The sequence below is a fragment of the Meleagris gallopavo genome, chromosome 14, assembly GCF_905368555.1.
Source record: "Meleagris gallopavo chromosome 14, MGAL_WU_HG_1.1, whole genome shotgun sequence".
Classification (NCBI taxonomy): domain Eukaryota; kingdom Metazoa; phylum Chordata; class Aves; order Galliformes; family Phasianidae; genus Meleagris; species Meleagris gallopavo.
The window spans coordinates 13,454,219-13,471,132 of NC_139417.1; the positions used below are offsets into that span (position 1 = coordinate 13,454,219).

Here is a 16,914-nt window from a genome sequence, read left to right on the forward strand (position 1 = left end):
AAGGTTATAAACCAAAATAAATCTAAGTGTTTACTGCCTGGAAGCAGTAACCAAATGTGATGAGAAACTGTTTTCTTTCTTCCTCCTTTCCTTTCTTTTCCAGGTTAGTTAACTAAACCTGATAAATTTGAGCTGTGCTTAATACTAAACATTAAGTCACATTCTACACAGTGCTGTGAGTTGGATTTGCACCTCATCACAGATTACATTGGGGACAAAATGGTGTCATTGAACTTGCTTTAATGTTTGTGAATCTTCTGCGACTCCTACGAGTCTGAATGGGATCAAGGGGAACTTCCCAACTGTTTATCCAAAGCAAAAGCTCCTTCTGCTTTAAAAACAAACAAAAATCTTCCCTTGAGGTTTTAGAGATGAGAGCCACCTTGGACAGGTGCAGTACTTGAAATATCACTTTGAAGTTTTGCAGGAGCAATCATAACATAAAGAAGTACTATTTTTCTTTCAAGAGTTGTATGAAGGGAAGGTGAACGTACGTTAACTTTTAAAATCTGAAAACTGAACACTTGGAGATGATTTTATTTTGAAGCATTTTCAAGTCGAGTTAGAATTAATGGCATATGGGAACTACATTAGATTGGCAAATGATTAGTAGAATTTATCATTGATGTGCTGGCATAATGTGCATAGTGCTCTTGGTTATTCAGTGACAGTCTGTATAGTAATTTGTCTGTGAAGAGAATATGTCAGTCCATCAGTAAATACATTGGAAATGAGTGAAGTTTTCACAGTTTTAATTGTATCTCTTCCCTTTAGTGCATGGTAACATGCATTGGAGGTTTTCGTAAGGAACACTATCGCATCTCCTGGTCTAACAGGACTGGCAGATCACCTCTCTTGCAAGCTATTTTATATCATTCTTAGGATGGAAAAATCATAGATCCAGAGGCTTTTCCATGCCCTACAATGTGATATATTGTGATGTGTAAAAGCAGTGATAACCTGGTCATGAAGCTCAGACCACTTATTTAAGCACCCAGATGAAGATTTAAGGCTTTGTTTTGGTACAGGTTTCCCTCAAATATATTGATTTTGCTGTGGCAGATTTTTCTGTAACAGATAACTGAGGACACGACCAGAAGACTCGTGTAGCAGGGAGCACTCTGCCTCCTCCTGTGTCTCACACTGCAGTGAGAACAGTTTCCCTAGTAATGAGCAATAGGTAAAGCATTGAATCAGACTGTCCTGTCACTGAGAAGTCTGCTAACGTCCCAAGGATATCCGTGCTTACTTGTGCTGTGACCACCTGTGTTTAGCTAAATTAAGACACTTCAGCAGCAGTTCTGGCAGAGAAAACGTCTTTGTATTGCTGCTGTATATCTTGTCAATGAGATTTTCAGTATTGGGAATGTAATTTTCAGAAGTCTCGAAATTCTAGAAAATGCTCATTTGGCTTTTCTTTGTGCTCTAAATTATATGACGGTTCGTAGGCTGGAAATTGTCTCTGACAGACGATAGTCTTGCGTTTTGATCAGCCATTAGCCTTAGCTCTCCTAGGTCAATGTTTATGAGCAGTAACAGATTTGCCTCTTTCATTAACCCACGTGAATTGAGACTGGTGCTACTAAACGTTCATGCAATAGCAGTCAGTAACATCTCTGTCTGGAGCTAATTGAATGGTACCAACTGAAGCTGCCAGGAGAGAAGTGAGAAGTGTTCGTATCATTTGAATCAATAACACAGATTAATATTTTGCCCAGTTTGTTCCTAATGCTGGGAGGCAAGGAGCTTACTCAGTCTTATCCTAGGCTCATTCTCTTCTCGCCTGCCAAGCTGTTCCCAAGGAAGCAACACTCTATTTTTCAAAAGGGAAAAAAAAATCAAAACAAACTCCCAAAGATTACAGTAGTGGGCTACTAGATTATTAGAGATTATTTGTAACTCTATTAAGTACTCGGACTTTGGATTTTCTAAATACACAGAAGCTGGCAGCATATTGAGCAATTTTTCTCATTATCTCACGGAGTAATCTCATAGGGTGTAGCATTGCTGAACTAATGGCCCTCAAATAGTAACTTATCAAAGCTGCTCAGGGATTCTTGCTATTGCTATAAAAAGACTTTTGGCAATAAGCAGTATGTCATATTAGAAGCACAGCCATTGACTAGAATATAAGTATGCTAACATACATGAGAACTCTTCAATGGCATACGGTTCTAGAAAACTAAGCAGATCATACTGAATGAACATCACAGGTTCCAGCTTCCAGCTGTGAGTGAAGTTCTTATCAGCCATCGTCCCCGTATCATGTGATTGCTGTACTTAGGAGGGGAGGGCAAAACAGATCCCATAAGCAGAACTTGGATATATTACTTTGTATTTTCCATGGTGTCACAGACTTCTGCACAGGTTGTGCTGCACTTGGCTTTCACTTTGTTGTAACGTCATGAGTAGCCTGCTTCCTTGGCAGCTTAAGTAAATTTAAGTCAAAGTGTGTAAAGGATCCAGTGGTGGACGTGGGCACCATTAACAATACCAGCTGGGAAGGAAGTGTTACCCACAGATGGACCTGTTAATGCCCTGTTCTCTCTTAGATCCGTGGTTTGCATATACTTGATTGCCAGAGGGACATCTCTAAGCAGGTGTTGATTACGTACAGGGATCGTTTAGGAATCACAGGTGTCCAAAGATCAGCTGAGCAAATGCTCTGTTAGCTGTCCATGTAGGCAGAGCTGGGAACTCCGTGCAGCTGTCGAGTATTCTGTGTCTGAGAATTCATTATCCCAAAAAATCACTTTTGAAATATACACTATTTTAACTGGAGTGGTTCTAGAAATGTATTAATGGTTAATATTTAATGCTAACACTTTAATGTTAGTTAAATCATTTCTTTTCCAACATGTCTACTGGTAAAACCTGACTGTTCAAATGTTTGGATATCCTTTCTCAAAGAAGAATATACGTTACTCCTTTTCCTGCTAAATAGAGTTCTTCTTTAGGTTGGTCATATTTTGAAAGGATTAATAGAATCAATAAGAAGAAAACCAAAAGGCATGTAACTCATTGCTTCAGCCCTTGTTCTCAGGGGCATTCCACACTGAAGGTCTGGTAGAACACACTAGAAGATCATCAGAAAGTGAAATTTTGTTTTTGCTTCGATATCAGTTTGATTAGAGAATAGTTACTGCTTAAGGAAATCTGATATTTAAGCTTGTTTGGCCAAGGGATAGAGGTCTCTCTCTGCTTTGTGTTTCTGAGGTCTGCATTTGAGTCTCTCTTTCTCGCTCTGTAAGATGGAGAATGGGGAGTGTATCATAAAAGCTAAGCTGTAGTGAATTAAGCAATGTAGCTCACAAAGTTAAAAGAGACTTCTTTAACTGACTGGGGACCAGCAGTGAATGGAGACTCATGGATTACAGGGAATCCTCAGTGCTCCGTGTGTGGCAGAGGATCTCCCAAGCCTGTAAGGGAAAAATATTAATGCAGTAACTGACAATATGAAGTATTTGAGAATTGTTTCTGTATGGGCCTTGCGAGTTTAACTCCTCCCCTCTGTTTCTTTTTTCTCCTCTTCAGAAAGAAGACACAGCTCCTCCAGCAAGCCGCCTTTGACTCCTCCCTCCTCTTCAGTATTTTCCCTCATTTCGTCTTTCCCTTCAAAAAACAAAGGTAGCGGCGGAAGTGGGAGCAATCGTTCATCCAGTGGAGGTACTAGTGCATCATCATCATCATCATCAAGTTCCAAGTTGTTGAAATCACCCAAAGACAAGCTGCAGATCAGCGGAAACAACAGGTTAATGCATCCGGTACAGCATAGCAAAGTTCCCCATGATAAAATGTGAGTATATGTTTTGGGAAAGAATTGAGCGTCAATACTTGCATAGAAACTGCTGTATCAGTAGAATTTCTTGTCGTTTCAGAGGGTTTTTGCTTTGAGAGATCACTTTAAACTCCACCAGATCTCTTTAAGCAGCCTAGTCTAAGCTGATAGGTAAACTAATGGAATTGTTGAACACAACACTGGCAAAGGTGCATCTTGAGTCACTGTAAATAAAGGCTGTGCTACTGGGGAGTCTTCATTCTCTGATCTAGTCTCTATGCCTCCATTGTAGAGCAGTTTCTGAAGTTCACTGATGACTCTGAAATACTTAGGAAAAAGTAGCAGAAAGAGCACAGAAGGATGGGTGGACATCATCAAAGATGTGAAAATACATAAGAAAAAAAAATATATTAAAACTGAGAATTAAGGACGAGGGTCTAAATTTGTATTACTAATAGATCTGAGTATTGAGTAATACAGTTTTTTAAGTACTTTTTGTAATTTATGACACATTATACTATCATTTGCAATTTTTTCTGTTTATTTTTCATAAACAATAGTATGACTCCATCTGTCAAAGTGGAAAAGATTCATCCAAAGATAGATGGTGCCCAACTGAAAGCTGCTGTTGGTCCAACTTGTTCTACTACTGTGAGTTCCTCAATAAAGACTGGCCTTAATTGTCCCTCAATACCAAAGCCACCCTTGCCTTCCCCTGGACAGATACTGAATGGTAAAGGTCTTCTCTCTGTGCCTCCATTTTTGGAAAAGAAACCTGAAGATACAAATAATAGGAAATTTTTACATAAAAGATTGTCAGGTAATTGCTTTTAAATATTATTTGCTATATTATTTGTGTACGTGTAGAAATACACATATGGAAATAACCTTTAGAAGTATATTAATATTTATTCTTAGAACACTTAAGTTGTAATGAAGTACACTTACCTATTAGAATTTGAATTTATGATTAGACATGTTAGAAGGGATGCAAACAACTTCAAACATGGCTGTTGCTTTCAGAAACCACCTGATGTTACAGTTATCAGTTTGTGTTTTAACCTTTCTCTCTTCCACTGTCTTTAAAGAGGTTTAATTTTCCTTCTTTCCTATATGAAAACACAGTATTACAGTGCAGTAATTTTGGTTGTTGGTAGAACTATAGAAAAGTTATTAAAGCCACCAAAAACAACAGCAAAAAGTCACCCCGTGTTCATATTTATTGTGACATTTAAATATGTTTTTTGTTTTGCAAGATCATTTGTGTACTTAAAAAACAAGTAAATCCTAGTGCAGCTGATATACTCCTGCTTTGTGGTCTCTTTCAGCTGTGAATTTCTCAATTCTGTTTGCAGATTTGAGAACTGTGCCAGCACGTGGTAAATTTGCTGAGAGTAAATAAATGCATTTGTACAGTTTTGTTGCTCACATCTTTGTGTACGTTTGCATGTGTCCTCCTTGAAAACGTTGGCAGTATAGTTAAGTTCTGTGAAGAAAATGTTAGTATTTCAAAATGTCTTTATTGTAACTGTTTTTAATGATGGGATATTTGTGCATCTTTGACAGAGAGAGAATTTGATCCTGATATATACTGTGGTGTCATTGATGTGGAAACCAAGAAACCCTGTACTAGGTCTTTGACATGCAAGGTAGGATGTCTTAATCAGAGTAAGATTTTGTAAGGTTTACGTTTGATTTCATAGGGGGAATAGAACAGAACATGAAAAAGTACAAGTTTTGGCAGTCAGTAATTGCCTCTGTAAATGGTTCCTCTCAAAGCACATTGCCAACAACCAAGAAAGAGCTGTTTTCAAAATCCAGTTAATTATTTATCCAAAAACATATTTCTTAAAGTAACCTGCAGTTCTTCATTATTGTGTAAACCTTTTAAACATGGATGCTGGCACTGGAATGCTTCTAACTCCACGTGTATGTAGCACAGCCAAGCTGCACCCTTCACTTTCTCCTAGCAAAACCTGCAGGTTTTGTGCAACTTAGCAGGTGTTTGTGCAAAGTGCCACTGGATGGACCCCTGCAACTTACTCAGAAATGAGTCTGCTGAGGATGCTGTGAGGTGCAGCTCGGGGTCAAACTGAAATAAAGCAATCTTTAAGAACTCTCCATCAGATAAAATGCATTCTTTGGCTCAAAAGTCTTTGAGGGAGAAGTGGGTATCAGTCAGTCCCAAAGAACTGAAAATCCCAATCCCCTGCAATTGTGTAATAATTAGACACTGTTATGAAAAGCAGCTGAACTGTTAGTAGGAGAAGTATCAGGTAAAAAAGCCCTCTCCAGAACAAAGGTAAATGAAGCTGTCACTAACAAGCTGCAGGATCTGAACTTTGGTTATTTCTTCTTTTGAAAAGAAATTTGAAACAAATTTTAACTCAGTTGCTATTTTTTGTTATTTCGTATCAAGCAGGCATATAATCACACCACCAAAACTGTCCAAGTTTGTTCTATAAGTCATTCTTCTGGTTGTTTTTTTTTGTTAGTTTTTGTTTTTGTTTCTTACTAAGCCACAAATGTGGTGATGGTCTGTATTCTAGAGCTCTAGACATGTGTCTTGAGTGTTTAATTTCCACAGATCTAATGGCTTGGGATTAATGATTTATTCATGGATTTGCAGACACATTCCTTAACGCAGCGGAGGGCTGTACAGGGTCGAAGAAAACGATTTGATGTGTTGTTAGCTGAGCACAAAAGCAAAACCAGGGAAAAGGAACTTCTTCGACATTCGGATCATCATCAGCAGATGCCCCCTCTCAGGGAACCACATCCCTCACCTACTAAAACTTCCCAGGAGCTGCACCAAAATTCTCATGGAGTTACTCTTACAGAATCAAAGCCTTTATTACCTAATAAACCCAAACCTCACCCCCCCAGTCTTCCAAGGTAAGAAAAATCTGCATATCCAGTATATGAAATTAATACTGATTGCTTCGTCATGTGGATTTTGAAAGAGAGAGGGAGATCTTTGGGACAGGGTAGCATTTTTGCTCTAGCCCTGGTGACGGTCTGTCTGCAATTAACAATTACATGCTGAGTTGTAACTCATAGCAAGAAGGGTTTGGAGTTCTAAATAGTAGAAGCTGACTTGCATCAATTTAAACATTTTTCCAACAATTGCTGCTTTTTCAGGGGTACAGCACCTCCTGTCCTTCCCCTAAATAGGTATGTTATGAGACTCTGGATCATATCAAACAACTGTTAATGCAAATTTCCTTCTGTCAGTACTAAAATGTCCTTCAGTGCTTATTGCCAAGCCTTGCCTCAATAACACCTTTGCTGCTTCCCTTGCCCAGGCCTCCAGGCTGTCCAGCCCAGCACAGTGGAAATGCCCCTAGCGATTCTCCTTCAGTCCACGAGTCCCCTCACCCTCCCTTGCCTGCAGCTGAGCCAGCATCTCGGTTATCCAGTGATGAGGGAGAATGTGATGAAAAAGAAGAGCCTGTTGAAAAACTGGATTGTCATTATTCAGGTCATCATCCTCAACCAGCCGCTGTATGTTTTAAGTCAAAGTTAACCTTGGTCTCTCACTGGCTCTGAATTTGTAAACAAGCAACTTGGGGATTTTAAGGGTGGATTTCTATTATGTATGTATTTTTTCAGGTTTTAAGGTACTTATTTTCTTTCTAATTGATAGTAGAGGTTGATTTACTGTTACTGTTTTTGACAAAATGTTGACTGCTTCGCTGAAGAAGCAAGTTGAACCTTAAGGCACAACCTTAGCAGTAGATGCACTTCTCTTTTGATTTCTGTCTGTTAAAACCACTTAGTTTATATTAAATCACAAACTTCATTGCCTGGTTAGGCCATACAGGCTAAAAGCAGGTAAGCTGACAGCTACTCAGAAGAGATGGTTGCGTGTACGAAATTTAGGATAGCTGTTACATTTTCATCTCTACAGTGTAACATCTGTTTTATCCTTGCTTCAGACATCTAGAAATGATAATAATTTTGCATGTATGTATAAACAAATGTTTTGTTACTGAAAGTAGAAAACGCCAATAAAAAAATCTGTCTTTTCAGTTTTGCACATTTGGTAGTCGGCAGATTGGAAGAGGTTATTACGTGTTTGATAAGCGGTGGAACCACATTCGATGTGCACTTAACTTCATGGTGGAGAAGCATCTTAACTCGCAGATGTGGAAGTGAGTACAAGTGGAAGAGTTCTTCTTATTGTTGGTATTTGTAGAAATACACAAAACCTGTAACTCTAGTTACAGAAAACTAGATTCTTTAGGTTAGTGAAGTCAAAGATGGATGGCGTATGCTTTCTGTTTTCGTAGAATCATAGAATGGCCTGGGTTGAAAAGGACCACAATGCTCATCCAGTTTCAACCCCCTGCTATGTGCAGGGTCACCAATCAGCAGACCAGGCTGCCCAGAGCCACATCCAGCCTGGCCTTGAATGCCTGCAGGGATGGGGCATCCACAGCCTCCTTGGGCAACCTGTTCCAGTGCTTCACCACCCTCTGAGTGAACAACTTCCTCCTAATATCTAACCTAAACCTCCCCTGTCTCAGTTTAAAACCATTCCCCCTTGTCCTATCACTATCCACCCTCATAAACAGCTGTACCTGTCCTTTTTATATGCTCCCTTCAAGTATTGGAAGGCTGCAATGAGGTCTCCCTGGAGCCTTCTCTACACTAAACAAGCCCAGTTCTCTCAACCTTTCAGCATCATTTTCTTGCAACTGTTAAGTGCCAGCAAAATATTTTAGTACTGGAGTAACTGCATCTCTTGAATCATGATGCTAAATATCATCCCAAAGAATGGGAGCTACTTGTTTCTTTGTTTTCCTGTTTACCCACAGGAAAATTCCACCAGCATCCAGTAGCACAGCAGCAGTTCGTGCACCGCACCGGACAAATGCGATACCTGCTTCGCAGTATGGGGTCAGCACGACGGGTTTCCTCCTCCCCACCACTGTTATGTCCTCTCCAGCTCTGGTGTCTCCTTCCTGTACGTCTCTGAACAATAAATCGGTACCATCACATGGAACTACACTAAATGCAAATCCCGCTACCTTGGGTGCAGTGGATCCTGTCTGCAGTATGCAATCAAGACAAGTGTCTTCGTCTCCTTCAACACCTACAGTGCTTTCCTCTGTACCTTCACCTATGCCCAGCAAACCTCAGAAGTTGAAATCCAGCAAATCTTTTAAACCTAAGGAATCTTCTGCTGGCAGTGGCACCTGTAACAGCACCGGCAGCGTCAGCAGCGGCGGTGGCTCAGGAAAGAAGCGTAAAAACAGTTCCGCACTGCTAGCACCTTCTCATTCCACAGAGTCCTTTAGAAAAAACTGTGTGGTTAACTCTGGAAACTCTGGGACCTCCTATCATCCGTCGGTGACATCTTCGTCCCACAGCGTTGGCCTCAATTGTATGACTAGCAAAGCTAACTCCGTTAGCCTCAAACATGACCAATCAGGGAGGGGTCCTCCTACTGGAAGCCCTGCAGAATCAATAAAAAGAATGAGTGTGATGATGAACAGCAGCGATTCCACTCTCTCCTTAGGGCCATTTGTTCATCAGTCCAGTGAGCTGACTGTGAACTCGCACAGCGGTTTTTCACATTCGCATCCTTCCCTAGACAAACTAATAGGGAAGAAAAGAAAGTGCCCACCTGGTTCAAGCAGCATAAACAGCAGCAGCAGCAGCAAGTCAAACAAAGTTGCCAAATTGCCATCGGTGAATAACGTTCACGCAAAACACACTGGTGCAATCCCAGGGACACAAGGACTGATGAACAATTCTCTTCTTCATCAGGTAGGAACTTTTGTCTTGAAGTAAGCCAGTATGAACGCGTCTCCTCGTGTGCTGATATTTAGGTGTGCTCTCTTAATTGCTAATAACCAATTTCAGATGCTTCAAGGAAAGGACAGTTCTCTTACTTGTTCGTAAGGACTCTCTGAGTCCTTTTTATAGTACATTTGTGCAGGATTTTTATGAACACTGTAGTATAAAGTGTGAGTTTATTTATGTATTTTTGAAGCCACCTGAAACACAGCAGCCCAGGTTCCCACAGATGCTCTCCCTGTCGATCGCTCCCAGATGAAATTCAAGTCTTGCATTTAAAAACAAATAATAATAATTATAAAATCTTGCAGCCAGCCATGGGACTGAACGTCTCAGCCTAACTACTTGTTCTCCTGTCAGTAGTAAACACTCTACGAAGTGGAACATAATGGTGCTGATAACAAAACTGTGATAAAATAAGCCTATTATCCCAAGGTGTCATTGACTAACTTCTTAGTATTAACGAGATTAAATTTTATAAATAAGATAGATAGAAACCTTTGTAGTCTATAAAACAAACATTTACTATAAAAGAAGCAGATCTCATGGGTATGTAATTTTAAAAAAGAAAAAGTTAGTTTGGAGTTTTACTCTTCTGAACAGGTTGCACTGGAATAGCATTGGGAAAGAAGTTTCTTCATAAGTTAAAATGAGCTTAAACTTCTTAATGCTTCAGATTGGCTTGAAGGATCACTTGGAGGGGTAAAATAATTTCATATGCAATTAAAAGTGTAGAGAAGATGGAATTTTAGAGGGCAAATTTGGAACTAGATTTTTCCAGATGAAAACTCAAGGCTCTTTTTGTTTCCTGTGGTACTAAAAGCCTGAAATCTGAGCATGGCATGTGAGGTAGGAGGTCAGCGAGATCTTTTTCAGATCAGCTGCTGAATTTTGAGTTTCAGCTGTGAAGAAGACTTTCACCACTTGTGTTTAAGATAACAAACAATCATTTACTTGACTGAACCTTATTTTTGGGCTTAGCTAACAGTTGTTACTTCAACTGCAATAAAAAAAAAAAAAGGAAAAATGCAATTTGAAGGAAGGAAGTCATGTCCAAAACCGCTATAACTTGTGAAAGCCCTAGCTTGAGAATTGTGGAGTTTCAGATGAGCCAGCTGCATATGAGTGGTGTGTCAGATTATGCCTGCTGATTCTCCCCAAAATGTGCTCTCAATGTCCAGAAAATGTCTTTTAGGAGCTCCTGCTATAACAGCCTGGCTCACTCATACTTCTCTTCCATTTATTTGCTCAAAAGCCAAAGGCACGTCCCTGATAGCTGAATATACCATGGTGAGAAAAGAACTGGACAGTTTTCACTACAAGCAAAACCTCCATCTGGAATTCTGGACTCCAAGATGCCTTGAGTTTTCCCAGCTTCCCATGGTCCTCAGGTGTGGAAATCTACTGGACTGTCATTCAAACAAGGAATTTCCCTGAAGCCATGTCTGTAGCAGTGAAAGTACTAGAAATGGACACTGGATGAAGTTCAGCCACATAATTGCTCTTATCAGTGTTAACGGTGGTCTGGACTAGTTTGCTACAAATCTGTGAGATTTACTTACAGGAGTACATCATCTTGCCACTATTTGACATAGATTGGCTGGGCAAAGGAATGTTTTCTGGGGGGGAAATAAACATTACTGTGGACTTATTTTTATACTGATGGTGTCTTTTGTAGGCGATAGCTGCCAGGTGGACACTGTCAGCAGAGGGGACCCCACAACAAGGGGCAAAAATGCGTGAGGCACAATGGAAAGAAGCCCTCGAGAAGGGAATATGGCTTTAGTGTTTTTATAGCAATGGAATATAAAAATAGCACAATTCAAACAAGCAGTCTGCGTTTTGCCCAGCCTTTTGCAAGTGATTTGGGGTAAGAAGGTATCAGGAGTTTAAAAACAAACAAACGTTAAAACACCGATAGGAACAGTAAACAGCAAAAACTTGTTTGAGGCCATGGCTCAGAAAACAAGTATAAAAATGTTGTGCTTGGGTGATACAGAAACTATTTTTTATTCTTTTGGATAAGATCTGATTGCAGAAGAAAACTGAAGTTAATTGTTTTTTAAGAAGTCCAAAAATATGAAGCAAAGGCAAATAACCTCTAGAACTATGTGCCCAAAGAACGTATTTCTTGACCTTTACTGTATGCCATCAACCTTTGTTATTTGTAAAATAACAACCGTGTTGGTTACGTTAGGCTGGCTTGGCCTTCCAGCCTGTAAAAAAAAAAATAGCCCTTTTAAAGTGAAGTATTTAAACTATTTAAATATTTTCTAAAAAATAGTAATAATAATAATAATAAAAGTCACTTATTTTATGCCTTCTTTGTAGAACTGAAGCGTTAATGCTTTCAACCACTCAGATTTTATTTTATTTCCCCAAAACGGGGGAGAGGATGACAGCTGAGTTCCATGTCAGGTGCAGCTGTGCACGTTGCAGCCGTTGTGCTCCTGCCTGGCACTGTGAGTCAGGGGCTCTGCACGGTTCTGGGCACCCTGTCAGTCTGTAGGAAATGTTTTGTGTTGCTTCACAACACCTCAGAAGTGAATTCCGCTCAAGGGCTCGTTGTATTGGGGTTTGGTTCATCGGGGTTCTTTTGTTAAGTTTTTAGGTAAAGTCTCAAAACGGACTGAACTTTTCTGAAGGGGCAAAGCCAAGGCAAGCAAAGTATTGACCAAGAAGACATTTTTCTGCCTTAAAGGGGCACCAGCTGTCGCTGAGAACAGACAATCTGAGCCTGTCACGTTGTTCCCGTTGCCCAGCCTTCCCCGTTTCGGTGGCAAGTTGTACATCAGGGAATCCAAAGCCACTACCAGTAGCAGTTGCTGAGTTGTTTACCTGACGATGCTTTCAGTTTCACCTGAACTTGCTACAAAACTGGTGTCGTACAGCAAAGCAAGCAGCCTCTATGCAGACACTTGAGCTTTTGAATTGATATAAAAGATCACTCTTAGAAAGCGACGTGTTATAGACTCTTATTATGCAAACTTTAATTTAAAAAAAAACAAACAAAATCCCACACAACTTTTCAGGAACAGAAGGATTCGTAATTAATAAGGCGCCCTACTGAAAGGATTGTTGGAACTGTGATGGGTTTAATGGGAAAGGAACCAAAGTATTATGCCACAAAGAGAAATCAAAATGCATCATTAAATCCCGCACGTGTGAAATCAAATCCATGCTGTGATGAGATCTCTGGGGCAGAAATGTCACTTTGGGACGCTCTCAGTCACAAGTGCAATTCGACTCTTCTAAATACAAAGGAGACAGCAATTTGGCAAGAATGGAATCTCGTGAGTTTGTGACCAAACTCGCCCTGTGCATAAGGTTCTGTTGATCTGAAAGCGAAATGGCAAACTCGTGCTCCTCCGGCAGCACAGGAAGTGAGAGCAGAGCCAGGCTGGAAGCTGCTGGAATAGCGGGCTGCAGCACCGCGGGTCTGTCTGCCCGTGGGCATAGAGCTGCTTCCATGTTGTGTTGGAGATCTCGGCTACAAGCAGAGCGTTGTTCCTGGAGCTTCTACTGTCTCCTGGTTCTGACTGTAAATAACAAAGGAAGCTGAAAATCAATTTTCCTTGCAAAAATGAATTTGCAGTGGCTGGGTTGTTTCTAGACAGATTTTGGTATTAATTTAAGAGACACACTTTTTATAGTCTTTCCGACTTCTCGTTATGACTCCTGCAGTTTTCTTAACCTAAAAACATTGCTGCAATGATGAACAAAGAATTATACAAGAAAAAGAAAAACATACTTTTGTATCTTTATTTTGGAATTTCTTGTTCTATTATAAATATTGAAGTATCCCTATTTCAGAAGACGTATTTTGTTAATTGATTGTACATATTTAAATATGTATTTTTGCACAGGTCTTTTTTTCTGATATCCAGTTTTGGTACAATTGAGATCATCTAGTATTTATTTATTAATTAATTAAAAAAAAAGGCAAAAAAAAAAAGAAGAAAAAGCAAATACCTTTTCTTTTATATATATATATATATATATATGTATGTATGTATATATATATATATATAATTTGAAGTGGTTCACTGCCAAGCCAATAGCAACATGCCTACTTTGCAACTCAAGGGATGCCTCCATGTGCCTGGAGCCACATCCCTGGCCACGTCCCTCGCTCCGGCGTTGCTTCTCGGTTGCCTGACTCCCAGAGGACTCCATTTAGTGACACACTGCTTCTCTTTGCTTCGCGTTGGTGTGTGTGTGTGCGCGTCCGTGTGGGTCTCATGTGGTTTCAAACTAAAGGAAAAACTGAAAGTGCCTGATATAACTCGATCTGAGCTCGGACTGCTGAGACAGCTTCTCCTTAAATGACTTGAATGTTCAGTTGAAATCTTGGAGCTTGCTTTTTCCACCTATATATAATAGACGTGTGTGTGTATGTGTGTGTGTACATATATACATACACGTTTATATATATATATATTTTCTGAAGTTGTTAAGATGGATTGACAGCAGAAAAGCAAACAATGCTGGTGACTTTTGTACGATGTTTCCATTGCAGTACCTTGTGTTGGAACAATCCCGTTAGTAATGCAGAGTGGGAGTAACGCCAAGAGTTTGGAACGTGGGCTTACTTTAACCAGCAGTGGATTTAACTGTGTCATTTGGGGCAGGAAGGGGATGGGGGATTATTCATCCATAAGTGAAACAATTTAGGAAATGTTCAAAAAAGTCCGTATTCCGGGAAAGGAAAACAAAAAACCCAGTAAGTACCTCTCGACACCACTCAGAAATAAAGATGTGATTTCCAAAAGACATTTCTAAGGCAGTTTGTCTTCCTGTAAGAGTTCTCTTGCCAAGGAATCTCTCTCATCTCTCACTCATTCTGTCCCGGAGGAGGGAATTGGGCTTGGAAAGATTCTTCACGTTTCGCTGTTGAGCAGAAAATAATCATTTTTACATTTTGTGCGAGATATTTTACGTTTTAAAGATGATAATTTTAAAAAAATGAGCACTACATAATGTCAATGTGAATGTAGGCCTTGAAAGCGTCTTGCTCGGTGTTGAGCCTGGTTCTAAAAGCAATCTCCTGTGTACAATGTGTGAATAGTTTGATAATTTGTATACATAATCAAGAGCATCTGATCAGCTGAACTCCGTGTTGGCTGCTGTATAGTACATGAACAAATGTCATGGGATAGAAAAATTACTTTGGATATTTAAAAGAAAAATAAATATATAGTCTATTTGTTTTGTAACAAGTTTCTGTAAATAAAATAATTTATACTATTTATAAGAAAAAGTTGTGCTTTGCTTCATGACAAAGATTAGTTTGTTGAACAAACATGTTACTAAACAAGGCAATAAAATTAGGACTTTTCAATAAATGAGGTTGGTTGCATGGAACGCATCCGATGTTTCTGCTTCATTTTATGATCCCTCACCGTTCAGAGGAACCAAAGAGCTGTGACTCAGCTCTTGATGGGGCGGGCAAGCTGTGTGGAGTTCTGCACAACCGGTCCGACTCCTGCGCTGGGCTGGACTCCACAGCCACAGCAGTGCTCTTCTTTTTGTTTTAATTTCTTTTTTTTTTTCTTGTTTTAGCACTAAGCACAAAGTATTGGTCAGTATTTGGAATGAATGCTGGAAGAAATGGGGGGGTCAGGCAGTAAGCAGGTTCTTTGCTTCCAGTACCAGTGTTTCAATAGCTACGTTACTGTGGTGGTGGCTGATTGTTTTGATCTCGCCTCCCTGCAAATATCTTCTGTTTTCCCCTTTCTTTTCTAACTCCTGCTCCCTGCTATCAGCTGCTGGCACTGGAGTTGTGCTGAGCTCTGCCAGAGACGTGCAGTCATGCAGCAGAGCCATCTGCATCTGATGCAGAATTGAGGGTGTGACTGCTTTCAGCTGCGTTTAAAATAGGATGCTGTATCCCCTAAGACTGACAAGAAAACTAGCTGAGTTTATCCCTATAACTGAGCTCTGTGAGGTGTCCTACAGCTCCGCATGCGCTGTCTCTCCCTTTGCTGCACTGGGCACCGCTGTCAGGCACACTGCACTGCAAGTCTGCACGGGAGTGAGCACAGCCTCTGCCCTCTGCTGCTGCTTCTCCCAGCAGAGCAAGTTCATTGGCTCAGTAGCAGAGGTTTGGAAAACGCCTTTTGATCGCAGCTGGAGCGTAGCCCAGCCATTACTTAAGTCCTGGAGTTTGTGGACAGAAAGAAGTGCTTCTGCTGCCACTCTCACAGGAAGATGCCTATAGCCAGGAGGAGGCGTTGGCCCCGTGCCTTTGCCACACGTGCAGTGAGCACAGCAGAGCCCTGTGAGCCATGGCACACCGCAGCCTGCCCTCACTTACTTGCGCCAGCTCCTGAAGCAGCTGATAGAGGAGCTCGCCATTGGCTTTATTTAAATGCAAATTTGGGTTCCTTTATTATCATCACGTTCTGCTGCAACAAATAATCAAACACACGTGGGCTTGTATGATCTGCTGTGAGGCTCTTAATTTGACTGAATGCTTGGCTCAATACTGCGTTAGCTATTGGATTGGTTCCTAACAAGCAGCATGGGACCTTTGTTGCAGAAAAGCAGCATGTGCTTGATTTGTGCTTTTCTTCTTCTGGCGAACCAAACTTCAGAAGACTCTCATAAACCTTTTCTGAAGTTGTTCAAATTAACCTGGATTTAAACTGCATCGTAAGGAAGGAAAACCAGCCTGAGACATGCAGACAACAGGCTGCGTCCAAGCCTGTGAGATACCGTTCTCACTGACAGCTGTTGCCCAATCCATACAGATCAGCAAGGACAGAGCACTGCTGCTTGGTTCTGTTGCTCTCTAACAGTGCTGGAAGTTTCCTCCATCCTCTGTTTTATAGCTGAGCTCCATTCACTTACCTGCATCCATTCTTGTCCACAACAGCTCGCTTTATTTTTTTTTCAAAATCAAATGAGGTTGTTGTCTGCAAGGCTAGAGCTCAGGCTCTGGAGCACAATCTTCAGAGAGAGATGAAACAGGGCCTTTGGCAGGCCAGCCGACACAGGTGAACCAAAGGACAGTCACACAGGAACTAGATTCCAACTACTTTGTAGAAGAGCTTTACCCACAGACTAGTGTTCCCACAGCTTAATGATGGCTAATGTAGTGCAGAGCAAGGGGGGAAGTGTCAGGGTCATAAGGCTGCAGCTTGGAAGCAGCATCTGAGTCTGACTACCTCAGTGCCAGAGCTAAGCTGGCCTCCCAAGGGGAAATTGGAGAATGGCAGTAGTTCAAGGAACTGCACGGGATTAAATTACGAGAGAGAATGTACAACTTTGGCATGCAGACTATAAATCTATGGATAGGTGTCAGGACCAACCCACAAATTGGGTCAGAC

The 16,914-nt window shown here is 40.7% G+C and overlaps 1 protein-coding gene across 4 annotated transcripts in view; it reads left to right on the plus strand.

Moving 5' to 3' along the window:
- ATXN7 (ataxin 7) overlaps positions 1-14,947 on the plus strand; it is an 81,292-nt gene extending 66,345 nt beyond the window's left edge. For all 4 annotated transcript variants that reach the window (XM_085236227.1, XM_085236228.1, XM_085236229.1 and 1 more), the window contains 8 exons: positions 3,535-3,796; positions 4,339-4,598; positions 5,345-5,427; positions 6,408-6,673; positions 7,084-7,282; positions 7,811-7,932; positions 8,599-9,553; positions 10,839-14,947. In XM_085236227.1, coding sequence (XP_085092353.1) covers positions 3,535-3,796; positions 4,339-4,598; positions 5,345-5,427; positions 6,408-6,673; positions 7,084-7,282; positions 7,811-7,932; positions 8,599-9,553; positions 10,839-10,856 — 2,165 coding nt within the window. In that variant the 3' untranslated portion in view covers positions 10,857-14,947. The remainder of the gene's footprint in view (positions 1-3,534; positions 3,797-4,338; positions 4,599-5,344; positions 5,428-6,407; positions 6,674-7,083; positions 7,283-7,810; positions 7,933-8,598; positions 9,554-10,838) is intronic.
- Positions 14,948-16,914: the final 1,967 nt, after the last annotated feature.